This window comes from Dermacentor variabilis, chromosome 11, assembly GCF_050947875.1.
Source record: "Dermacentor variabilis isolate Ectoservices chromosome 11, ASM5094787v1, whole genome shotgun sequence".
NCBI lineage: Eukaryota > Metazoa > Arthropoda > Arachnida > Ixodida > Ixodidae > Dermacentor > Dermacentor variabilis.
The window spans coordinates 115,719,328-115,746,760 of NC_134578.1; the positions used below are offsets into that span (position 1 = coordinate 115,719,328).

At 45.5% G+C, this 27,433-nt stretch overlaps 1 protein-coding gene across 2 annotated transcripts in view; it reads left to right on the top strand.

Annotated features, from left to right (window-relative positions):
• Positions 1-27,433, top strand: part of LOC142564092 (uncharacterized) — a 96,721-nt gene that overhangs the window by 25,633 nt on the left and 43,655 nt on the right. For both annotated transcript variants that reach the window (XM_075674937.1, XM_075674936.1), the window contains exons 5-10: positions 309-416; positions 10,941-10,989; positions 12,717-12,775; positions 19,398-19,433; positions 20,661-20,713; positions 27,086-27,146. In XM_075674937.1, coding sequence (XP_075531052.1) covers positions 309-416; positions 10,941-10,989; positions 12,717-12,775; positions 19,398-19,433; positions 20,661-20,713; positions 27,086-27,146 — 366 coding nt within the window. The remainder of the gene's footprint in view (positions 1-308; positions 417-10,940; positions 10,990-12,716; positions 12,776-19,397; positions 19,434-20,660; positions 20,714-27,085; positions 27,147-27,433) is intronic.

A 27,433-nucleotide genomic window follows, 5' to 3' on the forward strand; every position in this document is an offset into this window, starting at 1 on the left:
GTGTCATTTTAATGATCGCATTTCTAATAATAGGTTCGTAAAAATCAAGCTAGCCAAGGGCCACTAGAGTGGGATAATCTAATCTTTTTTTTGCCAGATTGCACAAATTAGACAATTATGCTTCAATTATTGCGAACTATGCTTGATAAATATATAGCCAACTACGTGCTGCACTTCTTTCGGTCCTGCTTTTGAAACTGCACTAGCAAATTAATTGTTTATTAGGAAGCATTTATTACAAGAGTCTTCACTACGGAGACATATCTTCAAACACCTGAAGTTAGTTTGAGGTCCTCATATGTTCGCAGGTGCAAACAGCGCAAGGAAAAGGTCGACTGCTACTGCGAGTCTTGCTCAAGCGACGTCTGCTCAAGACAGCTGTCACATGTCTGCTGCAATCGTCAAGCCTCGTCGCCGTATGTTCCATACTTAAGCTCTGTCATTCCCCTCCGGGCGTCTGTCACAGACACGCGTCTAACTATGGAACATCACTCCAATAGATTGACAGCTCGTCGAAGCAGAGCTCCGTGTAATACTACTTGTTCATTCACGTAGTATCCTAATCTGTTGAATACAATTGATGCTATGAATTTTCCTGAAAAGATTTCACGTCAAATAGGCGATCCATATACTCCGTCATTATGTTTTTTTTAAGACCTCATTCAAAAGCCGTTAAACGTTCCGCGCCGTCACCGTGACGTCAATACAATGTACAGCAGGCGCAACGGAGCAGTGCGCGAATTGGCGATGGCGGTGGTGACGTCGACAGCAGCACGATTTCGTGCAGTGTTTACTGACCGCTGCCACGTTCGCCTAAATCTAGAGAAATACGACATTCATTATGCACTGAATCAGTTAAATAATGTTGTGCTGGTGCAATGCTTGCATAAACTAAGAACAAGTTGTTTTATATTACATTGCCAACACTCCAACACCAACCAAAAGCGGTGACGGTGATATTTGTGCAGCCTATCGCCTAGCCGCTGCAGCTGCCAGCTTCAGCTTTGAAAAATTGATTTATTTAGCGACATCTTAATTTCTGATTGGTCCATTTTGTTGGGGCCGCGCTCCATCACCGTGCTGGCGACAGAAACGTAGAGCACCGCTCTACGTCACCAGCGACCTGTTGTTGAACATAAGGTGACAGAAACCTTCTCCCCAGATGGAATCCGGTGTCCTTATAGTGACATTATCGAACGTTTGACGGCTGTGTGAATGAGGCCTCTAGCTTCTATTGTTGGGGACATTTTACACGACAAAAGAGCACGCTGCAGCCGTGTTGGTTTGGCGTCCTTGCTGCTGGGCTGGTATCTCGCTCTACACACACACACACACACACACACACACACACACACACACACACACACACACACACACACACACACACACACACATATATATATATATATATATATTACAGAAGCACTGAGCATTGCAACTGCTTTAGGTTGCGCAACGCGACCGTACGAAATAAAAAGTACTATTTGCATGTCACTACAGAGCTGCAGTTACTGCTTCTTTTCATGATACGGATGGGCAAAAAAGGTGGCAACATTTTACCGTGGATAAGGTGTAGGCGCAGAGTATACTAAATCAATCGTGACTTGCTTCCATGGCATTGTAGAAGATTAGTTGGTGTTTAAATGGCATTGTAGGCTGAATTATATGAGTGAAAGTGATGTAAACAATAATTTGCATGGGAACAAATGTGAGCTTCGTTCAGTCATAGGGTTTCTTATTTAAGCAGCACGCGAAGCTAACTTCTCGACATACAGTCTCATATTACACTAGCACGTCATCCCCATCCAAGTGCTATTAGTAATCTGACTAAAAGTGAAAGCATTCATGGTAGGCTATCGCCCGCAAACTCGACATGGTAAAATGACAGCTCACAGAGGAGTTGGTCCTGTTTGACAAAGCATATTAAGTGCAATGAAGCTTATTTGTCTGGGATAACTTAACCAAAGATATGTATACTTATATTCCGTTGGTATAGGAGATCCACAGGTTAAAAGTGCCTCTAGGGCAACGTCCTAATCTAAACATTCCATAATGACACACAATACTGCATAGAGTAGGCAACGGAGAGCTCCTCATAACTAATATAAATGCTATGAGCGTCCCCTTTTCCCTTTCCCCAGTGTAGGGTAGCCAACCGGGCTCAGTCCTAGTTAACCTCCCTACCTTTCCTTCCCATTTGCTCTCTCTCTCTCTATGAGCGCAAGGGTCGAATAAAAATTCAGCGTGTTATACACAGACTAAAGCGTATAAAAGCACAATACAGTTATGCTACCGACAGCGTGGTTACAACGCGCGAAAGAAACTAAACAAAATACAACTCCTGAAAGCGATCTATATACTGCATATAGCTCGAAGCGCGAACTACTTATGTTGGTAATTATTGTTCAAATAAAGTCTGGGTTTTCGCATTTCATAAACGCGATCTGATTATGAGGCACGCCGTTGTGGGGGACTCCTGGTTAAAATTGAGCACCTCGGGTTCTGTAATGTGATAATAAGTATAAGTACGCAGACATCATTGCGTTTTGCCTCATTGAATAGTGGCTGTTATGGCCTGGATCGAACCCGCGACGTGGAGCTCAGTGGTGCAACGCGGTAGGCATTGCGATGCTGGGGCGGGCAAGTAGTTCGAGGCGTACATTGCTGATACTTTGATCACATTGTTGTTTTACCTAGATTCTGTTTACGTGCTGTGGGAGCGCTGGTTTAAATCTAACGGTTCCTTTTCGCGACGTGTTGTCGAATGCCTACTGCACGCAACAAAAATTTACATTGCCTGATGTAAAAATCTCAGAGAGCATGACACGAGGACAGGCGCAGACTTGTAGATAACGTTTATTCCACAAAGACCAAATATAAGTATATTCCAGAAATACAGCACTGCGCGTGCGCGGCGAAACAGCATATAACTTTCTTTTCAGACAACACGGCCCCTAGCTACGCTCTTGAATAAACCTCATCTCACTGGTGTGCAGCTAAAATGAGCTCTCGCTGACACAATCATTTTTGTTTCTCTTATAGTACGCCTGGTGCATCTCCCTCGCTCGGCTATAGCGGCGCCAGTGGCGAAGCCAGAAATTTCGTTTGGGGGGGGGGGGGGGCGAGGCTCACGCAGCGGCTTGGCCTCCTTTTTATAAAATTGGTCGAGGGGATCGAATACATTAATAATAACTGCATTTCCGTTGCAAAAGATGCTACAAACGAATTCTTGAACGGTAGGCATCGTAAAGAGAAGTAAAATATGTATTCTTCATAAAAGAATATGCTCGTATGTGTCAAAAATGGTCCTCGAACTTACTTATATCAGTGCTTCCATGTTTTCTGACTAGTTATTACGTAAAGAAAATACCACGCGAACTTCAGAATTGTATCAGTTTAAAACCAGCAAAGCAGTGCATGCCACTGATATGAAAAATGTAAAGGCCATGAAATGAACAAGTTTAGGACAAATATCTTAATGAAACTTTCTTAACCTGCCTGCCTTTCCCTCATTCGCATGTCTCTGTCTGTGTCATTCAAGAACTCCGTTTACATTTTTGTACATATGCAGCGACAAGGGGAAAATCTCAATTACGCGGTCCTTTGTTAGATTGTATTTCGCAGGAACTGCTGTCATCGGTCGTGTATTGTAATTGCACAGAAAGTCGCAACAGAGAGCACATATAAAAAGCAGTTCTGCAAAATATGTGAGGGCGAGTAAAATGAAAGTGAGCCAATGCGAATATATGACTAACGGCGTACTTTACTTAAAAGTAGTATCCATGAGTATTTAGACATTTCCCCCCTGACTAACGAGCCGCGTGATTGCCGTCTCACAAAACTCCTTGGGCTGCTGCTTCAAAAAGTATGTAACTGACTCTTTCACGTCATCGTCTGACACGAATCTGGTTCATTCTAGCTTTTTTTTTTCAAATGCTCCAATGTGAAAGTCATAAGGTGACAGGTCTGGGCTCTATCGGCGATGTTGCATCGTTTCCCACTTGAACTTTACCAGTTTTGTGTTGATCACATCAGCGACGTGGCGATGGGTGTTGTCGTGGAGCCAGATGACGGCATTCCTCAATTTTCCACATCGTTTGTTCTTGCTTTGGACACGCAGTCGATCCGGCGTTTACAATATCGGAAACGATTGATAGTCTCTCCAGGTTTAGCAAATTCGACCAATAATGGCCGCTGACAACCGAAAAATAAAAGTCAACAACACCTTTCCGGCAGAAATGAGGGCATTTGCTTTCCTTCGAAGTGGTGAATTCAGATGTTACCACTGTAAGCTTTGCCGTCGTGTTGCAGGCTCGTAGTAATGGCACAATTATTCGTCCGCGGTCACAATTGCAGAGAAAAAGTCGTCATGCTTATCGTGATACCGGATTAGATGAGTCAAGGAAGCGCCGAACCTGTCCGTCTTCTGGTGGTGGTTCAAAATCTTGGGCATCTATTGCTCACACAAGATCGAATAACCAGGTATTCGTGAATTATGGTGTGACCCGAATCGTGACTGATGTTCACACGCCCTGCCAAATCATCGATGCTTATGCTGCGTTCTTGTCTAAGCAGCTTGTGCAATTGTGTTGGGTTGACTGCACGGTGGCTTTGGCACGGTCATGGATTGTCTTTGCAACGTTTACGTCCGTTGAACTGTTTTCTACAACGCTTCAGAGTGGCAATGAAATGCAATGTCCAGCGTAGACGGCAGCCATACGGCGACGCATTTCTTTTTGTGAAACATCTCCAGCTGTCACAAACCTCACGATACTACCTTGTTAAACTTTTGGAGGGTCCATAATGCCACGAAACCAAGTTCAACGCAGTGTATGAGAGCATTAACGAGCTCCTCACCAGGCCCATAGCAAACTTTTTTTATACGCTGGAAGTTGTTGCGTGTCCTCTAAGGAGCGCTCTGCCGCAAAAAAAGTTTCAAATCGACTCATTGTTAGCCGAGATAGAAATATTTCACTGCCGCGAACGCATGATTTCAGAAGGCGAGCTCCACTGAATAGTCAGGCTCTCTCTCCAGTCGCCCCGTCTAGCCTCCGCAAACGAAATTCCTTCCTAGCGTTCCCCTATGCTGGACATCGAAGATCACGTGACACATACGTCATGGGCCCCGCCTTGACCTCTTTCTTCGCCTCGGTTTTTTTTTTCGGCGCCGCGCACTTTCGCAGGCAGTGTTGCGCACGAACTGTTATCGTTTCGGGCAGCGCACAATTTTGCTCGATGTGCACAAGGACGCATGACTAGCTGCACAATACTGAGGCAGAACAAGGGGATCGCATAACATGATCACGTGCTGGAATACGGTAGAAAATGCCAATGTTTCGATACCTGTGCACGTGACCGCACCTCCGTGGAAACAAGCAGACGAAGCGGAAGTACATCTCTCTCGCTTCGGTGCGAAGTAAAACAAAGAAACGCGCAGACATTCCGTTTGTAAGTTTTATTATTTCTCTAAACTTCAATTCGTCATTTCTAGCAACAGATCACACAGATAACAGATGTTGTTTTGAATAATTATCGAAGTCACGTGTCACCACAAGTGACGTCACACTGAAGACACCAGTACGTAGGCGCAGGTACACGAGTACGTCATCCTCCGGTTCAGGGCGCGGCGGCCGGGAGGAGAAGGGAAAACGGCGGTTGGTTTCAAATTTCAGACCTTTCCGCGACGTTTAGTGATGTAATACTTTGCAGACACGATCGTTATCACGCAATCGATGTTCTGGGCTTGTCAGCTCCAAATGGCAAGACTTTTAAAGAACCTTTATCCTCACACCTGCTTGTCACTTCTGTAAATGAGAGATGACTCTGTGCCACGCGCCTGCCTCGCACATAATGAGCCGAACATTATTGCGTGGGGTGGTTTGGCTCACTTTCTTTTGACTTGCTCTCGTACATTATAAGTGCGAATATACAATGGAATATACAAATGCGATGATACAGCTTGATAAAGGGCACAAAAAGTGTCTCTGGAAACAAAATTACCTGCACGGATACACAAAAACTCGCAGCAAGATATTTAAATATACCTATAAGTCTCCAACAAATCTCCGTATCTAAGAAAAGGTCACTGCATATAATGAGTCAAACAAGGTAGATAAACATCTTGCGCAACAACAGATTCACACATCGCAGCCGCCCTCGCTCCTCTCCCCAGGATGTATCGTCACGACAGGAGGCGGCCATCGTCAGCTCACCCATGTCACCGCCTCCCGCCTACGCTTTGACTCGCACATGCTGCAGGCGGTGGGTGGTCACGATGTTATCTCCCTTGGACTTTATACGGAGCATGAGGATGACGCAGACGGCAGGAATTCGCCTAGAGTGTACATATAATTGCTATCGCAATAATATAAGAGTACCGGCAACTTAAGCATCGTGGCCCGTTACTTTCCGCAAAAGAAGGAAAAAAATGAACTTTCATGATGCGACAATTCGCTGCGCCAGAACAATATCTTTTTTTCACTTGTGGGGCGGGTGCACGGAAATAAAAAAAGAAATGTGCGTGGGAAGCTGTTTGCCATAATCGAATGCCTACTGTGGGCACCGAATATGGCTACCGAAGGAATATCGAAGAAAACGTGAGACACTTGGTCCACAGGGAACCATGGGCTTTGTATTCTACACCGGCGAGATAAAATTTTGCTGAGAGGTTGCGCTCAAGCGAACGCGTTGCAATCCGTCGAGTCCCCGCAGTGATGGCGGTGAGCGGCCATGCATTGTTTCTTTTTCTCGTCTGCTAGCCAGAAAGCGTCCAGAACTCTGCCAAGCGAAAATACAATCGGTCAGAGAAAAACGATAGGGCATCGAAGTGCGCCGCGCGGTGGTCGGGGCAGCACGAAAAAAACTCATGCGCTCTGGCTGGTTCCGGCAGCCCGCGGGTAGCGAGAACAACAACAAAAAAAATTGAAGAGGCTCAATGTGTCCTCGTGAATAAAAGTCAAATAAGAAAAATAAATAAGATCATAGTCACCTTTGCTGGCTTTAGTGTCTTGACATGGATACTTTGGCTCAGGTGAAAAAAAAATGTTGATATCCTTTTCCGTGACATAACGGTACAAATGAACCACCACAACGCTTCGCCTCATTGGACCTCGCTGCGTGCTTTGTCAATTTGCCTGATGTTGTGTTGATTTGGCTTGTTTCGTTGTATAATCCGATGTACCACTATAGTTATACCACCCCTGCCTCAGTCTCTTGTTGATATCAACTTTCTCATCGCTCCTGACCCTTTCCCATTCAACGCAAACGGTATTTTCTAGGCAAATCTCTTTCAAAAGCTGTAGACAATCGTGGCATAAATCTTCCCCTTCCAGAATATCCCACAAAATGTTGCGGTCTACGTGGTCATACGCTCCTGTAATGTCTAAAAAGGCCAAATATAACGGCCTGCTTTCCACTCTTGATATTTCTAAACACTGAGTAAGAACAAATAAGTGATCACCCAAACACCTACCTATTATGAAGCCATTCTGAAGTTCTCCCAAAATACCATTATTCTTTGCCCATGCTTGCTGCTTAAATTTGATTGCCTGCATTGCTGATCTGTATTATACCGATGTAATTGTCAACGGTCTATACGAGCGAATTCTTTCGCCCCCTTACCGTTATAAATTGAATTTATTCTATTTTGTCGCTAACTGTCTGCTATTCCTCTATCTTTAAAAGTTTCTTCCACTGCTTTCACCAGAGCTTCCTTACTTTTTAAAATCTACTAGTTCATCAATAAGCCTAACGAGAACCTAGTCTAGCTCTGTGGCTGTGCGCTTAGGAATTTTCTGTTCGGCTTTCTACCAGTTGAAGTTTGTCAGCCCCAGCTCTTTTTTCATCTGGTTCTCTTTCACGGTCTTTTTTTTTCTGAAATACAACCTCGTCATTGCCTTGGATAGATTCGGCTGTTGATTTTCGAATGTAATTGAATGCCGCTTCCCCTTCCAGTTTGTTTCCATCTTCATCTAGGATGTGTTGTTGTATTGTTGTTGACTTCCTGCCTAATAAATTTATGTGGTTCCAATATATTCTAGGTGCAGCCTTCTCTTCTCACGTGTTTCTGACAACCAACGTACACTTTCACCTTTTATCTTTGCTTCCACCAATATTTGAAACGTAGACTTTTTCTCCCGGTATATTTTCCGGCAGAGACCGATCAGAGCGACCTCTGCCGTGGCGTACGGGCGGTGAACAGTTTCCATGCGGACCCACCCGACCGCTCGATGCGCACTCGTATCTGGTCTCAGCCGGACCACACGTTTCCTACTATTGTCTCCGCACGTCAGCTCTGGCTCACGTTCGTTTGGTTTGGTCTCGTTCGCGCTTTTTTCGATTGTAATGGTTTGTGATTGTTTTGTAATCTGATCGTATGCACGGCGTGAATTGTGTAGGACTTTCGGGAAGCCAAAAGGGCACAAGCGATTACACCAGAACCATGGATAAGTCATATGTAAAAGGCGGCGCGCGCTTGACCCGCCGATAAGGTTTACGATGATTCCCGGATCTGCTACGTCTTTCTCTCGAATTCTTTGCCTAAATAAACTGCGAAATGGAAACACTTATGGACCTGCGCTCATCTTTCGCATTAGGGAGGATCCTACTCGTGGCTTAGTTTTTTTCCGAACCCTTGCAACCTATTCCTACTTCTTCATTTGCGCGAACATCATCTAGAAAACTTGCCGGGAGCCGAGAACGCTACCTCAACTCCATATAGTTTCATGATCTTTTTTATGTTATTTGACGTTTGTCAGCATAAGGCACAGTTTCACGTTTCTTTTTTTTTTCATCTTTGCATTGCCTTGCAGTTTCGCTAATACTGTTTTCGCTTTTATCTTCTTTCGCACTTCCTCCACTACTGATGAAAAGACTATTTGCGGGAAACGAGCTTCTTGTAGCCTTGCAATCTACAGAAAAAATATATGTGCCTCTTGCTCTCTGTGGTCGTTAGTTTGCGCAGTTTAAATATTTGTTAAGATGCGCCAACTCGCCCAAAAACAAGCGCTTCTATATTGCGCATAATTTTGTGCAGATTAGGATGTGCTCGCCGTATGGACCGCAACTCGTGCGTTAGGACAGTATATGCGGTGCATAGATCTGAGAGGCCGCGTATAGATGTGTGTATCGTCCCATATGGATGCAGACTACTCATTGCCCCTCATTTCCTTTCTCTATTCTTTGTTATAATTTTCTTCAGCATAGGGTAGCAAACCGGACGCTTCTTATGCTGTCCTACCTTGTCTCTCCTTGGTTTCTTTCTCACTCATTTCTCCCGTGTGGATTTCTCGAGCAGAGCCATGAGTAGCTTTCATTCTCTCGTTCTATTGCAAGCGTATGAAGCCATTAGATAATGAAGCGAAGGAAACCACAGAAGGAATATTGTGCCGTTTCATTGAAATGTACGAATGCTATAATGTGTCGATGACTTCGCGTGTTAAACAAAGCATTAATTGAAATGGTATTTCGGCTACCACCAACGGTAAGCTGTTTTCTCGTCAGTGTTCCTTTTCCTTTACCTTATCACTCAAATAAATTATTGAAATTTGGGGTTTCACGCCGGAACCACGACTTAATGAGACAGGAAGTGTCGGGGACTGCTGTTTAATTTGCACGGCCTGGCGCTCTTTAAGGTGCACCTAAATCCAATTACGCAGATATCGTTACATTTTAACCGCATGAAAAGGCGACGTTTGAGCCCTGGAGTCGAACCCACGACCTCGTGCTTAGCAGTGCAGCGTCACTACGCCACCGTGGTGTCTTTAGCTGGATTTCATAGGTATAGCCTAATTCCTAAGAGCCACGCCATTGAGCTCTTTGTTGAGTTTTTTTTCCATCACATACTAATATTATTGAAAAACGCCAGTGGCTGAATTCGCAAAGCCTATTATTCGTAAGCCTACATCGCCGTTTGCCTGCAGCCTTGGTTATTAATACCGCGCGATCGTTTCTAAGTTCTATGGAATTTTTAGATGTCGCCTGTGGCACGCAGCATAATTATTGTTCTTCAGTTGGATTATTCGAAGACGCGGACATTACCAGCACACGAAATTGAAAGCCATATTCAACCAATTAGAAAGAATGTACTAATTACCTGTGCTTGCAGGAGATATCCACTTGAAATGAATTTCTACTAAGTAACCAGTTTAGAGATATCATTTCCGAAATTATGGAACTAAATATATCGGCGCTCCAGCTACTTTTGTGCTTCAATGCATGAACGAGCGTTTTGTTTAAAACTAAGAGGAACAACAGCGAATTCTTACGGCAAGTTTAATAGCGCATATCTTCAAACAGGCGTAATTCTAAAAATCCATTCCAAGTGGATAGGGCTTGCAAACTCACCGGCTACATTTCGTAAATTGCAGTAAGTGCCGTATAGTAATAAATTCAAAAGGTAATTACAGGATGTTTCTTAATGAGTTGAATATGCGTTGTGATTTCTCGTGCATGTCCCCCTCTCTGAATAATCCAGCTCAAGAAATGCAAGTATGTTATCTGCAACAGGCTATCTTTAAAACGTTCATAAAACTTAAAAAATTCTCACCCTGTACATCCAGAATCAGATATAATTTAGATTTTTTCTCACAAAGAATACTAGTGTAAGAGGTTTTGGGAATTCAGGGCCAGAAACAAAATGTGCAATGTTGCTACTACTTTCACAACGCACGTGCATTGAAGTCCTACAACAAATGAGAGATGAGCAGGATAGAAGGCGATGGTATTACCGAGCTTGCTGTTTGGATCATTACGGGTGGTATCAGCTTGCGGTGACTTTCTCTGAATGAACTAATATTCCCTCTGAACAATTATTTCTAACATTATTTGAATGCTGCTCTACGTAATTATTTCTACGAGATGTAAGTGGAGGTTAGATTAAACAATCAAGACTGTGAGGGAGTAAATATTTGAAATGTTGTTTTGTGGTTGTTGTTCCGCAGGCCATGTACAACCCATCTGACTCAATACTCGGAAATGAGATACTCGCAGGTAAGCTTCGTTATTTTTCTCATATAACGTCACTTCCACAGTGAAAGGACACCCCTCCTCCGTCAAGAAGTCACGACGCCTAAGCGTATGATGTCCGTCATTTCGCCATTATCACCATAGGATGTTAGGATCGCTCCTAGGACTTCTTTATAGTTTCGATGGCTGTGTTTACCAAGGTGCATTCTGCGGGAAAAAGCACTTTATATTCAGGCTGCACCGGAACCTATAACACATACTAAGCTGGCAATAGTGTCGTTAATTAGCTGTCGTGTGGACAAAGTACTGTACTGTTTAACACTTTTTAAAAGGGGAGCTAATGCGCAATTATGAACTAAGAAACACACTTAGCGTCAGAAGAAATTTGCTGAGTCCGGTTCTCTAAACAACACTGGATCCCGTGGATCCTGGATCTGACTTCTTTCGGATGCAAGGCTATTGCCGATAGGCTTGCATTGAAGGGAGCGGCAGTTCTGCGCTTGAGTGCCCTTACATCACTTCATATATTTTTCGGGCTCCTAAAAGGTTCGGAAAATAAGAAGATCGCGGCAATTTTAGTTTGATGTACAAAATTTCTCACGTTTTACCGTGACAGGCGGCAGAACCTGCCAGAAATGGCATAAACCACACGTGTGGGCGTCTTTGCCTCCACGGCAGGCAAGTAATTCACTGTCAGCTAGATTCACTGTGCTGTGATTAGCGATGCTTAGAGAGGAGGGGTTTCTTTCCTGGGATGATTTACTCCTTCGAAAGAATCTGCCGCTCTCCATTATTCTTTCGGATGGGGAGTGAGCGGCCTGCCGTGAGAAACAGCTTTAAGGATCTAGTCGCTCCGCGGCAGGACAAAGTTGCCGCTCGCCTGTTTTCGCGGCACACTTTCTACCCACCTGCGGCATTCAGCACGTGTCTTGCCGCCGCTTGTGTGGGCGTACCTCAACGCGAGTTTAACTCCGTTCAATGCCGAAGAAAGTCTGGTCTTTGTTTTTTTGTTGATCATAGAAGAGTGGCGTAAAGAGGCTAGATAGAACCATAGCGACTTAAGCGGGCTAGGAATACCATTCGCAATAAAAAAGTTCTGCTCCCTTTTACGAAGAAAGTTGAATCCCCTTATCGAGACATGGTGCTAAGGCTTCTTTCTTCGACCTTTGTTAATCAGTCAGAATAAAAAAAAAACTTTTGGTACCTATTTAACATTGTTCTCATTTGTCAGATGTTCATTCACTGTAAATTAGGTTCTTATTAAAAACTATCAATGTTAGAAAGAAAAAAATAACCTAATTGAAGCCCAGAAGAAAAAGACCAGAATTTCAGGAAATTTTTGTGGGCTTGTGTGTGAGCGGAAGTCGTAATTTCAATAGCCAACGAACTGCATTTGTTAATAATTTTAGATTTCTTTACTGCTTAGAATGTATTTTAATAATCTAGTTTACTTGCTATGCATGTTATCCAAGACACCACAGTGAACACAGCTGTTTTTATACGCCAATCTTGAGTTTCCCAGTTCTAGAATTTCTCGCGGTAGTTAATATGCTTACGCAAACATTGAAATAACTTTGCTGGAGCATGCGCACAAGTGGTCTATTCCAAAGCTAACAGTTTATGGTGTCAGAATTTCTTGTGTAGTGTATTCAAATAATGTGGACGGAATTACTGATTACTTTTCTGCAGAAGACTGCGGCACCTATTTCAACCGCTAAGGACCTAACGTCTTGGGTTACCTTTCTTTGCAGAAATCCTCCTGTCTCTTTTGCACGAGGTCGACAAAATACCCTTCAGCATAACTCTACGGGTAAGTTAATGTGAAAAATAGTGCTATCTTTCTTGCCGTTTTGTTTCGTCGCAAAAGTAAAATCTTTCGTAGATATATGCCGGTTTCACAACTGATACATCAGACGTAGTGAATCAGTATAAGTCAGCGCTTACGCCTTTGGGAAGGACTAGGGGCTGTTTGCCGATTGCGTAAATGCAAGCGATATTGGCTGCTGCGTTCAAGCGCAAAAACTGCTGGCGCTTCGTCATGACATCTCGGACGTGGGCGGCATTGTGAAAGCTGACGGCGTCGAAACCGTCACAACAAACAGCGCCAGCCAGAACGTCATCCGAGCGTAGCAGCAACTAGGCAGCCTACACACAAGCGCTTGCAGTAAACAGCCGCGCCAGTAAAATTATATCACCGATGTTGCTTGGTATTTTTAATATTTATTACCATGCGAGGATTTAAAATAAAGACGTGTGCTGTTCCCTATGTTTATTGACATTTGTTTGCGCGCTGCTAATCACATAAACCTGAGGAATAACTTAGTCATGAAGGTAAGGCCTGATGTGACCAGCTTTGGTGGTTGAACAGTGAAGCATTATAACCCGTATATACAGCACGGATAGTCACATAGCATACCGCCACGTGTTAGTGACGGTGAATAAAGCAGTCAAACTGCGAATGGTGAAACCAGTGTTTATTGGGCGAACCTGTGTCCTCACAAACAGGCTACACTCAAAGCACAACGATAGCGGCGAAGACAGTCGGCGATGGTCGAAAATCTGATCAGCGGGTCAAGCGCGTTGGCTTTTATACGTCAGTCATCGAAGGTGCAAGAGTAATCACTGGTGCCCTCGTGCCTTCCAGAAAGTTATACGAGTACATTATTCGCGTCGTGCATAGATGAAATCAGATTACACAAGGTTCGGTGACAACAGACAGTGCATCGAACCATCGATAACATTCAAGAAACTTCAGATACATGGAGGCGCGTCCTGCTCTGTGCGATAACATTTGTTAGGCGGTGAAACGTGGTCACCCGATAAAGATAAACAAGTACACGTGTCAATACCCCCCTCTTAAAAAGCATTCACCCGATGCTGCAAATAAACGAAAGCAATAAACAAAAACACCCGTAGCAAAGAAACAAAAAAGTAAGGTCGCCCGCATGCGTAAAAGGGCTTTAGACGCACCACATGGACAACTTCAAATCGTGCGCGGCACCGTTGTGAATGCGAAGTGCCGCCTGACACGCCCTCATAGTCCAGTGCGTCAATACGAAAGATGATCTTGTTGGGTCCGGAATAGTCGCGTAATATTTTCTCATTGAATCCACGGCGGCGTATCGGGGTACAAGCCAAAACACGGTCGCCAGGCTGGTACTCGACGTAGCATCGTTGGAGGTTGTAGTGTCGGCTGTCGGTACGCTGCTGGTTCTTGATCCGTAGGCGGGCGAGCTGTCGGGCTTCTTCGATGTGCTGGAGATAGGTAGCGACGTCAAAATTCTCTTCGTCAGTGACGTGCGGCAGCATGGAGTCGAGAGTCGTCGTTGGGTTCCTGCCATAAACCAGCTTGAATGGTGTCATCTGCGTTGTTTCTTGCACCGCCGTGTTGTAAGCGAAGGTTACGTACGGTAGGACTGCGTCCCACGTCTTGTGCTCGACGTCGACGTATATTCCTAGCACGTCGGCGAGGGTCTTATTCAGGCGCTCCGTAAGACAATTCGTGTATGGGTGGTAGGCAGTTGTCCTCGTGTGGCTTGTCCGACTGTACTGCAGAATGGCTTGACTGAGCTCCGCTGTAAAGGCCATTCCTCTGTCGGTGATGAGGACTTCTGGGACACCAGCAGGATCTGTCAGCAGGGTGTTCTCAACGATTAATTCGCCACTTCGGCTGCACTACCTTTCGACAGAGCTTCAGTTTTAGCGAAGCGGTTGAGGTAGTCCGTCGCCACGACGATCTTCTTATTTCCCAATGTTGATGTGGCAAAGCATCCCAGCAAGTCCATCTCGATCTGCTGAAAAGGTCGGCAAAGAGGCTCGATTGGCTCTAGTAATCCCGCGGTCCTTGTCATTGGTGTCTTGCGTTGCTCACAGTCTCGGCATGTCTTGACGTAACCGGCGACGTCGGCGGTCAGGCGCGGCCAGTAATACTTTTCCTATATGCTCCATAGTGTCTGGGATAATCCGAGGTGCCCAGTATTCGCATCGTAATGTAGGGCGTGCAGTGCTTCTGGACGCAGCGCTAAGGGAGCAAGAAGACAGTTGGCGTGGACTGGCGAGAAGTTCTTTACAAGTAGGTTGTTTTGACGCTAGTACGAAGACAATCCTCGCCTAAATCACCTAGCGACTACGTCGGTGTGCCCTTCCAAATATTTGAAGAGAGTTTTCAGCTCCGGGTCTGGTCGTTGCTGTTCAGCGAAGAATTCCGCACTTATTATTCCAAGGAAGGCGTCATCTTCGTCATCTTGCAGAGGCGGGTTAACGGGCTCGCGTGATAGGCAATCGGCATCAGAGTGTTTTCGTCCGGACTTGTAGGTTACAGTGATATCATTTTCTTGCAATCTTAGGCTCCACTACGCCGGCTGTCCTGAAGGGTCCTTTAAATTCGCTAGCCAACACAACGCGTGATCGTCGCTGACGGCTTTGAATGGCGTACTATATAGGTAAGGGCGAAATTTTGCTGTATCCAAAACGATGGCGAGGTATTCCTTTTCGGTTGTAAAATAATTGGCTTCCACTTTCGACAGCGACCTACTAGCGTAAGCTATCACCAGTTCAAGTCCGTCTTTCCTCTGGACTAGGACGCCACAGATGCCTAGGCTACTGCCGTCAGTGTGGATTTCGGTATCGGCGTCTTTGTCGGAGTTCGCATGTACCGGCGGCGAGTGCACGCATCGTTTGAGTTGTTGAAATGCGTCTGCCTGCGGCTTTTTCCATTTGAAATCGACTTCAAATTTTGTTAGATGTGGCAGCGGGTCAGCGAGGCGTCAAAAGTCCTTGACAAAGCGCCTGTTGTAGGCGCACATGCAACGAATCTACGCGTTGCCTTCTTGTGGATGGGCTGCGGGAACTTTGCGATGGCAGCTGTCTTCTGCGGGTCGAGGCGGACTCCAGATTTGCTGAAGACGGGGTCCAGGATCAGAAGCTCATCGTAAGCGAAGGGGCACCTTTCCGGCTTCAGAGTGAGCCCTGATGACTTGATGGCCTCTAGTGCTGTTACAAGCCGGTGATCGTCGAAACTTCCGGCGAAGCCGACGACGTCATACAAAAAACAAGACAGGTCTGCCACTTCAATCCTGCTAAATCTGTGACCATGACGCACTGGAACGTTGCAGGTACCGAGCACAGTCCTCGAATGGCATGAGCTTGAACTCGTAGAGGTCGTCGCGCGTGATGAAGGCGGTCTTTTCGCGATCTCTCTCGTCAACTTCTATTAGCCAATAGCTGGACTTGAGATCCACCGACGACAAGTATTTAGCATTGTAGAGCTGATCCAATGCGTCGTCTTTCCGTGGTAGCGGGTATCCGTCCTTTTTAGCGATCTTGTTCAGTCGACAATAGTCGACGCAGAAACGTAGGGTTACGTCCTTTTCTTTCACCAAGACTACAGGAGATGCCCACGGGCTTTTCGACACCTGGATGATGTCGTCATGCAGCATTTCGTCGATTTGTAGCTGAATCGCTTCGCGTTCTCGCGTTGAAACTCTATAAGGGCTCCGGCGGAGTGGTCAAGCGCACTCTTCGGTTATTATGCGATGCTTTGCATCTGCAGTCTACACTGTTAGACAAATGTGCACCCTTTAGAGGTGTATATCTGCCACACAACAATATTCGTGGTCTGCCTTGCTTGCGTTTCCTTTCTTGCAAACGCCGCGCCCGCTACTTTCCGGTCCGGAATGCTATGTCATGCTGTCAACGCGCATGCCTTTCGTTACGGGGAAGTACCGGGCTCGCAGTGTTAAAGAAGGAAAATGCGGGCAAGACAGATCACGTTTATTGCTGTGTGGCAAGATAGGTCCCAAAGAGTGTAATTTTGTTTACAGTGTAAGAAAAGTTTACACCCAAACAGATAAGCAGTCAACAGGTGAGAATGATAAGGAGTGATCCGGTGTCATATCGGTTTCCTCACGGTTTATAATGGTTCGACACAGATCATCATCATAATAATCATCATCATCAGCCTGGTTACGCCCACTGCAGGGCAAAGGCCTCTCCCATACTTCTCGAACTACCCCGGTCATGTACTAATTTTGGCCATGTTGTCCCTGCAAACTTCTTAATCTCATCCACCCACCTAACTTTCTGCCGCCCTCTGGTACGCTTCCCTTCCCTTGGAATTCATTCTGTAACTCTTAATGACCATCGGTTATCTTCCCTCCTCATTACGTGTCCTGCCCATGTCCCCATTTCTTTTTCTTAATTTCAACTAAGATATCATTAATTCGCGTTTCTTCCCCCACCCAATCTGCTCTTTCCTTATCCCTTGACGTTACACCTATCATTCTTCTTTCCATAGCTCGTTGCGTCGTCCTCAATTTAAGTAGAGCCCTTTCGTAAGCCTCCAGGTTTCTGCCCCGTACGTGAGTACTGGTAAGACACAGCTGTTATAAACTTTTCTCTTGAGGGATAATGGCAACCTGCTGTCCATGATCTGAGAATGCCTGCCAAACGCACCCCAGCCCATTCTTATTCTTCTGATTATTTCAGTCTCATGATCCGGATTCGCAGCCACTACCTGTCCTAAGTAGATGTGTTCCCTTACCACTTCCAGTGCCTCACTACCTATCGTAAACTGCTGTTCTCTTCCGAGACTGTTAAACATTACTTTAGTTTTCTGCAGATTAATTTTTAGACCCACCCTTCTGGTTTGCCTCCCCAGGTCCTTGAGCATGCATTGCAATTGGTCCCCTGAGTTACTAAGCAAGGCAATATCAACAGCTAATCGCAAGTTACTAGGTATTCTCCATTAACTCTTATCCCCAATTCTTTTCACTCCAGCTCTCTGAATTCAGGGACCTGGATTCAGGAGACCTAATTCAGGTTCGACACAGATGAGGTGGTAAAGAGTGATAATGGCTTGTAATGGCTGTAGCAATCCTTATAAGGCTAATAAGCGCCAGTAAGGGAGGAGAAAGGTCGGATAAAGTCCGGTAAGATTGATAAGGACAAATAAGAGTTGATCAGGGTTGTGTAATGTCCGACAACGTTCATAACGATGGATGCGGTTTGATAAGGGTTTACACTGGTCGGATAAAGTTTTATAACATTGATAATTACACCGGGCTGCGCGTAGATGAGCAAGTGCGAAGACGCTTACGTATACTTGGACAACTCCCGAGGATTTCTTGCGTGATTTTTTTTACGTGACGTGTTGATGAGATTAAGATGTTTGCTTTTTTCGCACAGATGCTTTCGGCTGATTTTGCCATAATGTGTTAAGGGTCTTGCCACTGCTGTTACAAGGCTGGTGTCTGAATTCGAATGTTGCCCTAATTTTTCAAGCGTGCCGATAAAATGGTACACGAAACCCGCCAAATTTCCGCAAACGTTTGTCGCCATGTTTTTAAAGTAACCGCTGCAACTTTCCAGCAAATTTTTGTAGCGCGAGCATTTCTGAAAAATAAAGTATACAATAACTTGGCAGAAATCATTTGCCGAAACGTTTCACGTTTGTCTGTATGATTAATGTCGGTGAGAAATAAACAATGAATTTGCCAGCAGTTTGAAGTGGTTTACTTCACTATCATGCTTAACGAAAAGCAGACGTTGACAGCTGAAATTCGCCCTTTAACTTAAGGGTGCGAGGTTCAAGACGCGGAATAATTAAAAGGAAGACGAGTAATCTCAACTTCCTAAAGCACGCAAACGCACACCGTCACAGGTTATCCCTGCAAACTTTCTAGTGCTCGGTGCTCCTGCAAACAAAAGTAATTTCTGCGCGCGCGCGTGGATGACAAATACGTGATTTCACACAGCTTAAATAATACGATTTCTCCTGTTGATCTATGTGAAAGTTCGTCGCAGTACTGATTTGTCCAAAAGCCCTTAAAACATGAAGTAATTTGTGCAGACTTGCGTGAAAACGCCTTTCCGCTCCAATTTATAAGTCTTTCGGCAGTCCATCTGTCTTATTATTCAGTTTCTGCCTTCTAAATTTCATAAGAAACTTGAATGCCACAAGGTGAGAGAAATTTATTTAAGGCAACTTTTGCAAATTCAGTGTATTGGAACATATTTAATGACAGTGCAGGCCTGTTCAAATCGGCTCCGTGAACAAGTAGGAAAAAAAAAAGGCATGCACTTTTTCAGCGTACTGTGGATCCTGTTTGAGCCACCATGCTGTGAAGCCCAGTGTGAGCACTACCGATGTGAAGGCAACCATTGATTTATAGTAGTGAGATATTCCGCACATCGCACAGCCAAATGCGGCCGTTGAATTGTAGCTTTTGACCAATAAATTACGATTTAGAAGGTTATATTTGAAGCAACATTCCTAACTTTAAGGTCACTAAAATGTTGCCAGTTTTTCTGTCATGTCGTTGTGGTGACTAAATAGTAATTTTTGTTTTGCAAAACAGACAAGCAAGTCGCTAAATCTAGTGACAAAATCATCAAAATGGTAATACAAATTAATGCGCTGTTGTGTTTTACAGAATGCAACCTTCCTGGACGAGACTTGGCATTTAGGGGTAAGTATTTGTGGAGAAATTCGGTAAGTTTCGAGAAGTCGCGCACTTCATTCCGTCTGATGGTAATACCGCGAGCATTATTGAGGAAATATTGAGGACGTTTGCTAACAACATACCCAAAGGAAAGTAAATACCAAATCTGCGCACGCTTCCTCTTCCTTCAAACAATTTTCCTTCAACAGGACACTTAAGGCGAAGATAAATTCAAGCTAAAGTAATACACTAGAGCTGGAAAATTTCTAAGATGTCGATATTATCGCGCACAGAGCCTTAGTAATCGAGAAATGGAGGCAAGTGCTGGACCCGATTAGACCCGGGACGTCGAAATACTTGCCCGATGATGAAGGCGCTCCTCATTTGAATTCTGTCACTCGTACTCAACCACTGCTTGTGCAGGATGTCCAAGCTCTATTTAGCGAGAAATTAAAGATATACAAATGCCACGCAGCTGGAAAGAACAAAGGTAAACTTTGTTTTTGCAAAAAAGGTACAAATTTTGTTTGCCGTTGCTTGGAGATATTCAAAAATTTTTTTTTCATTTATCCTGATTAGATCATTAGTCTTACTTAATAATAAACTTCCCAAATGTTACAATTAGGTGAAAAGTGTAATTGAAGAAATTGTAGAGCGACATGAAAAACTTCTGACGCAGATTTCTGTTCCTCAATACGTGCTACATAAGAGTGTTTTGTTGAGCGCGAAAGAAGCCCGCAATATATGCGAAATTGCCGTGCGAGTGGCCACTCCAGGCACTTTGCGGGCATTCGAGGGCTTCCTGCACTGAAACGCCCAGTACTAACGCTGGTGCGCTGAAACTATGGCGGGCGCAGACCGCTCATGCCAGCAGGGGGAAAGGCAGAACGCTCTCCTGGCTCCGGCAACTAGCCGCTTGAGCAGAGCGCTGACGGTGCGTCCACAAGCGCTTCCTTGGTTTTGCAGCCCAACACAACCACGTCTTTGCCGACCATCTGAACGTCCCTCGGCACGCGAGCGTCGCTAGCGCCTTTGATGGCAGGACAGCCCGAGAACGACAACGGTGCCCGGACAGCCAAATCGCCTATGGGGTTGATATCGAAATAAGAGCGATGCACGTATGCGGGACTACTATGCAGAGATCATTAAGAATGGTATAGATGCATTCCAAGCAACGACAAGTTATATTTAGTTTACGGGACCTAATATACGAGGATAATGATAACGCTGGGCTAAATTTATTTCAAATTACAGCTGTACCAGAGCTTCGAGTTCGTCCCTTGCGATACCCTCGGCATTAGCATCGGGTAAGTCAATTACGCTCGTATCGTGTACTTCCGCTTGTCTTTCGTCCGGGTTGCACTGCCCACCCATAGGAACATGTTTAATCACTAACTCGCCCAGCTTGCCGTGTTAATTAAGCAAATTATCTCGTACTCAGTGGCTTGTACAAAGAAAAAATATGCGGCAGAAGTAATCTAACGATGGTTGTCGACGATAATGCGTTAGCATTGAATCAATATAGCGACACAACGTATTGCCACCGTAGAAACGAGTTATGTAGGAGGCGTGTACTGCAGCGGGGCTGGTCATTCGCGCTTCCCTAAGAACACTCGACGCCATCTAGTGGCACCGACGCGAAGCCTGCGCATGACATCCGAAGTGCATGGCGCGCGAGTGCGTTCAAATGCCGTGAAACGCGTCATGAGGCAACCTGGCTCCTCACTTTCGCTTTTTTTGTGCACACGCTGCGTCACCTAGTGGTGCTGCCGAGACGTGCGCACGTGACCTCCGAGACGAAAAGCGTGGCACACCGGTGCGTGCGAACGCTAAGAATAGTTCTCTCGCTTGCCGCACACTCAGTGGTACATACTCAGTAACCTAAGTTTGCGAGTTGTTTATTGAAGAGTGACACATATTCAATGTATATGTGGCCCAGCTCGCCAAAGTGTGGGCGTGAAAGGCGTTCATTGAAAGTGGTGTACACCCGATGCATTTATGACGCAACCTGGTAATCCTTGGGGCTGCTGTCCTTGAAGAGCCCCTCTGACATAGATTCGATTCCGCTTAGCATGGCAGAAACGTAAGACTCAGGTAGGCTGGAAAATGGTTACATACATACATGCATGCATGCATACATACATACATACATACATACATACATACATACATACATACATACATACATACATACATACATACATACATACATACATACATACATACATACATACATACACACACACACACGCATTGGTCCTGGTAAGCGCGTGAATTACCCAGAGAATATTTTGCCATTAAATAAACAATATGCTACCGCATTTTAGAGGGCAGCTCTTAGGTGCCAGTTCCTACGGCGACTGCCAGCGTCGACGCCACAGAGAGAATGAGCACAGCGAAATATAAAAGTGAATGTCGAGCGCAGCGGGGGATGAAAGACGCGAGGAGGAAAGCGGCGGAGGCGGGTATGGCGAAAGGTGAGAAGAAAAGCGTAGTGCGGCGGCAACGAACACGGGATGGCGCCGGAGTAGCGCCCGTCGTCTGGGAAGTCTTTCGGCGGCGGCTTCTGTGAATCGCGCCTTCGCGTCCCCCACGCGCTGGCTCTCGTGATGTCCGGATCAGCGAGGCAGAAGCGCCACACTTCGCTCTCTTTGCAACGTGCCGCAAGAGACAGACTGTCCACGTCAGCCAATATATCTCGACATGAGAACATGTTTAGATCTGCGCTGAAATTTCGCAATAGGCACTATTGTAATCGTCGGTTAATTTTTTCCTACAAATAAAAGCGGAAGGACGCCAAATTATATTTTTTTAGAAACAAGCAGGAAGCTCTTCAAAGCCGAACTACCTTACTTTCTTTTATTCGTTCAACAAATTTGCGCAACCCATCTCATGATGTCTCTCGTCGGTAGCGTGTTTAGCATTGAATACATATAGCTACACAACGTATTGTCAACCTCGAAGATGTGCGCTGTAACAGTGCTCTTATTTCGCATTTCCCTAAGAAAACTTGCCGTCATCTGGCACCGACGCGGGCAAGCCTGCGCGTGACCTCCGAAATCCATGGCGCGCTGGTGCGTGCGAACGCTGAGAAAGGCGTTTTCATGGCTTCTTCTCGCGCTCCTTTGTGGACTCGTTGCGATATTGAATTTATTTAGGCCTGCACATGGCATGCGATACAGGAAATCTGGCAGGCCGGCGCCTGCTAACGCTGAAAATTGTTCCCTCGCTTGCCGCACACCCAGTGGCACCTACACAATGACCAAAATTTGTCCAGTGAAGAGCGGAACATACGCATTGCACATGGCGCAGCTCAGTAGGGCATCGGCGTGAAATACTTCAAATGAAATACCGCCCATACCCAGTGCATTTATGGCGCAGTCTACTAAATCGTCGTGTCACGATGTGCTTGGGGAAGAGTTGTGACGTGGGTTCGTTTCCACGCATCATCGTATAAATTTAAAGCATTTTCTTGCGATTGTTCAGCGGCACATACCTAATTACCCAAGCTGGTATCAAAGACGTTCACTGAAGAGCGGAACAACCCTGCCGGTACATGCCCACTGAACGGAGTTTACTTTAAACAGATTAATTGGAGAGCAGCGCAGACAGAGTGGCACATGCAAAAGCTCCAAAACGTCGTCAAAGCGTTTCTTCAAAAATTGGGTAGCTACTGAGTCCCGCATATGCAGTGATCCGTGTCGGCGTGAAAGGGGTTTGTTTTAGAGCAACAAATATGTGCACACTGTCACATACTGAGTGACACAAGTCGGTCCGGCGGCTGGTTTTGAAGCCTGTTCCCTTACCACAGCAGCCTGGTGAGCTACCCATTCGATGGTGGACTAACCCGTGACCGAGGTCGGGGAGAAAGCGGTTAGATAGAAAACAGATAGATAGATAGATAGATAGATAGATAGATAGATAGATAGATAGATAGATAGATAGATAGATAGATAGATAGATAGATAGATAGATAGATAGATAGATAGATACAAAGCTACCTATAAACATTGATAGCTCGCCAGAAAAGTGCATGAAGTACCCCAAGACTGTCAACACATTAACTTTAAATGCAATTTACACATCAGATTTATAGTTTACTACATTGATGGAGCTATAGAGCTACACTTTTCATTTTTCAACATACACCCCTGCACGGTGATAAATTTTCAGTAACCTGCAAGCAGATTTTATTCATCGACCGGGGAGGTGTTTAGGTTGCCCAAGAAACCAGGTGCGCACCACTTGCTGGACCTCGGCATCTGACGTGAACCGATGACCACGCGAAGCCTTCAACAAACTTCCCAAACTGAGCTAATCTGACAGCGTCACATCGGGGCCGTACGAAGAATGCGTAAGTGGAAACAGCTGCCGGTGGATGTCCGCCGGCTTGAGCACCGCGGACCGGAATAAGAGTGATACATCTCGGATGCCGTGAAACCACATGCTTACAATAGTTACTGATTTAGCAGTGCTATTGAGGGTAATTTAGTCTACCAAATAATATTTTTTATTTTCTTACGGTGCCGCTTATGTAACTCGTTTGATAAATTGCTCAACAAGGGCAGTAATGTATAGTTCTGATATATAACGTTGTATTTCAATTGTCGTATTGCTCGTGGTTTTTTTTTGTTTGTGTGTTTGTAAGAGGGCAACACAATACTGCTTGGAAGTAATGGCATATCACTCATATCATAGCATCGGCTTCTAGCATCGAACCAAACTGGTGACTAAAAATTTCGTTATTTTTTATTCATATGTGGCTGCACAGTTCGTGTGATGCCGCAATGTTAGCTGCTTTCACCACTTAAGAAATACGGGTGATTCTTGTGGTTTCTGCGTCAACAGGCATCTAACGCAACTAGTCGACGACTGCTGTATATTTACTGATGAATAAATTTTGCATGTTTGTAAAGATGTCATTATTAACGCGATAGTGTTACGGGCCCCATGTCGCAGAAAATCTGCCGTCGGCGTCCCACGTCCCATGTAGCGCAAGGAAGTACTCAAATAATTGAATTTATCCAGGTAAATTGCATCAGGAAAATCGTAAAATACGACCTACAACCAACAGATCTGATAGCGTCGGACTGTAATTTCCATACACCAGAAAACATTCTTACGCCGTAACTAAAAACAAAAGCCCCTTTTTCAGCGTTGTTGCCGTTTTTATGGCAGTCATGGCGTCCGAGATTTCCGCGCGCTGGCGTGCGTAAATCTCAGAGGCCATAAAGCGGCGCACCCGGTTCATTGCAACACCTCCAGGTGGCGGTCACCTAGGCGGCATCGTGGCCCACGCAAACGGCCGTGTTTCTACCAGAAAGGTCGCCTTCTTAAATAGCGTTCGCCGACAGCGTTTGCCGGTAAGCATTACGGTTACATGAGCTGCAGTTGACGGGAAACGCGAGAAGCAGTCAGGGATCTTGGAATGTTGTCGCCGTCCACTCTTAAAGGCTATGCTTAAGCACCCTCGGAATTTAGTAGTATTATTATTATTATTATTATTATTATTATTATTATTATTATTATTACAATAGCCATTATACAGACACTACAGGCGTATTTTTCCGTCAGCGTCGCCGTGAGGTTCCGTATAAAGTTGAAGGGCGACAAAATTCTCGCCACGCGCCGTATGCCGTAAGTGCGAGCGAAATCGTGCGAGGGTGAGCCGGCGATCGCGTCTCAATCTCCCGCACGCGACGGACGAAAGCACGGAGGGAAGGGGGGGAGGGGGACCCCGCCGCCTTCTGTCGCGCGCAAAACTTCGTGGCGAGGGTAGGGAAGGGGGGGGGGGTGCATACCGCTTCCGAGTGGCCGTGCGTGCCCGGCCGGCCGCTGTATCTTGAACGCCATCTTCTACAGGTACAGATTCTGGACTGCGCTGTGTTTTCGCGACTTACTTCGCTTTGATGTGAGCGGCGGCAGAAAGGCCATTTCACTCACTGCTGCTGCCGCTTTTCTTCACTTCAGTCTTTTGACAGCCAGTTTCTGTAGTCGACGAGTGGGATATGTTCGTGTTTGCGTCTGCGCGTGACACCACGCTTGTTAATTTAGTTAGTATGCTTATGTTTACAAGCTTATGCGGTCGATAAAACTATTATCCTTAGTTCTTATCTTATCCTTAGTTCTTATCGATGCTTCGCCTTTCCGGCGAAACTGAAACTTTTTACTATTGTTATTATTAACATGATATGACAACATGTTATGCCTTTTCTCACGTGTGCTAGTATCAAGATCACCAGGTTGTCCTAGGCCTCGTTAATAAAACTGATTCTTTCTTTGAATGATTGTCAGCAGTGGTTGTATTTCACTTATTGCTCATGGGGGAATTTCTCTTCAGTTGTGTGATAAAGCTTGAAGTAATGTGGGCGTATTGCTGGAACCGCTCACAAATTATTGTCGGGATGATGGTTCGAACTATATGGCCCCGTGCTGTGGCTCTACAGAATATCTCGTGCGCAGGCCATTGTGGGGAAGCTGCTACATGCCAAAAAATGGTAAGAAGTAGAAAGTGGTATATGTGAAGGGAGGAACGTGTGGAAACAACACGTGACATGTGTTAACAGACGCGACGCGAGGCTGACAGAGGAGACGAGATGATTAACGGGGGCAAAGTAAAGCGCAAGCTGGCAGTTTGCGAAGAAGCAACGCTCGTCCTGTGGTCTTCTATCTACGTGTTTTTCTAGCGCTTTTTCACCATGAATGTACCGTATCGACTAGCTCTATTGGTATCTATTAGGTTAGCTTAGCTAATCTAACGGGCCGGTGCAAGCGTATTTTTTCTTTTCTTTTTGCCTACAGCGTGAACAGAACAGATAACACTCATGCTGGATCATGTCGTCCTTAAAAGGCGATCTGTTTTGTTCCAGCTTAAGGGTAAACATGAAGCAATGCGAACGAGTCAGCGCCCTAATCTGCGTGGGCGCGCTTGTTCACCACACAAACCGTCACCAGAAAAAGTCGCTGAGCCTGTAAGCCGCTAAAAATGTAACACCACAGAGTCAGCAGGAGCCGGTGAACATTCTAAATGGCGATTGCCCTCGATGAAATACTGTACAAGTTAAGAAAAAAACCTAGCCACAGAAAGCCCCTCGTCAACTTGGGTCACAGAATATGTGCTACTGGTGCGCGGATTGTGAGGTAACAATTCTCAGCGTTCGCAGGCACCGGCGCGCCAAGCTTTTCGTCTCGGACGTCATGCGCGGATTTCTCAGCAGTGCCACTAGATGGGGCAGCATGTCTAGAAAGCAGCGCGAGGGAGGAGTCCCGTCTCCTCATGACGCGTTTTAAGCGCTCTCATGCCCCGGCGCCCCATATATTTCGGAGACCACACGCAGGCTTCTTGGCAGCTGTGTTAAATGGCGCCGAGTGTTCCCAGGGAAGCGCGAAAGTGGAGTTCCACTGCAGTACATGCCTCATCCTGTAATGATGTGTAGCATAGATCCGAACTGTATCTATGTTTCCGAACAGTCATTCTTGGGAATGATATCAACTTTAAAGATGTATTGTCAAGAGCAAATGCTTCCAAAGACATCTGTTCTGAAGCGCTCCTAAGAAGTCACTTATTATTCTTAAACGAAACTAGCTCCAACAATCATGTCTGCAAAATTATTGCCCTTTAGGAAGAGCTTCAGGGAAGGTTTGGTACCACGCTGACAACACTTTCTTTACTACTCCAGGTTTGCCGCTGGAGTTCCCGTGGTCACACAAGTGGATGAAGGAAGCGTTGCAGGCGAAGACGTACGTATCCGGTTGATCGCGTAATGAAGCGCCGTTACAACTCTTAGGTTCCGCGGAATGTTATCGACCCAAGCCGCAGAACCGCTGAAATATTCGGCTTTAACTTAGGTGGGATGAAGCTTTGTATGAAAATTTCCCCCGACTTTGCTCACCGCAACTGTTGCGGGTGCTGTCTTACCTACTAGCTGACATACAAGAGAGCATTTGTGTAATCAGACTGCCTGTATGAAACACCATCTGGTTGCAACGCGAGAGAGGTGCCAGTATTATGCAGTGTTTTCTATTAA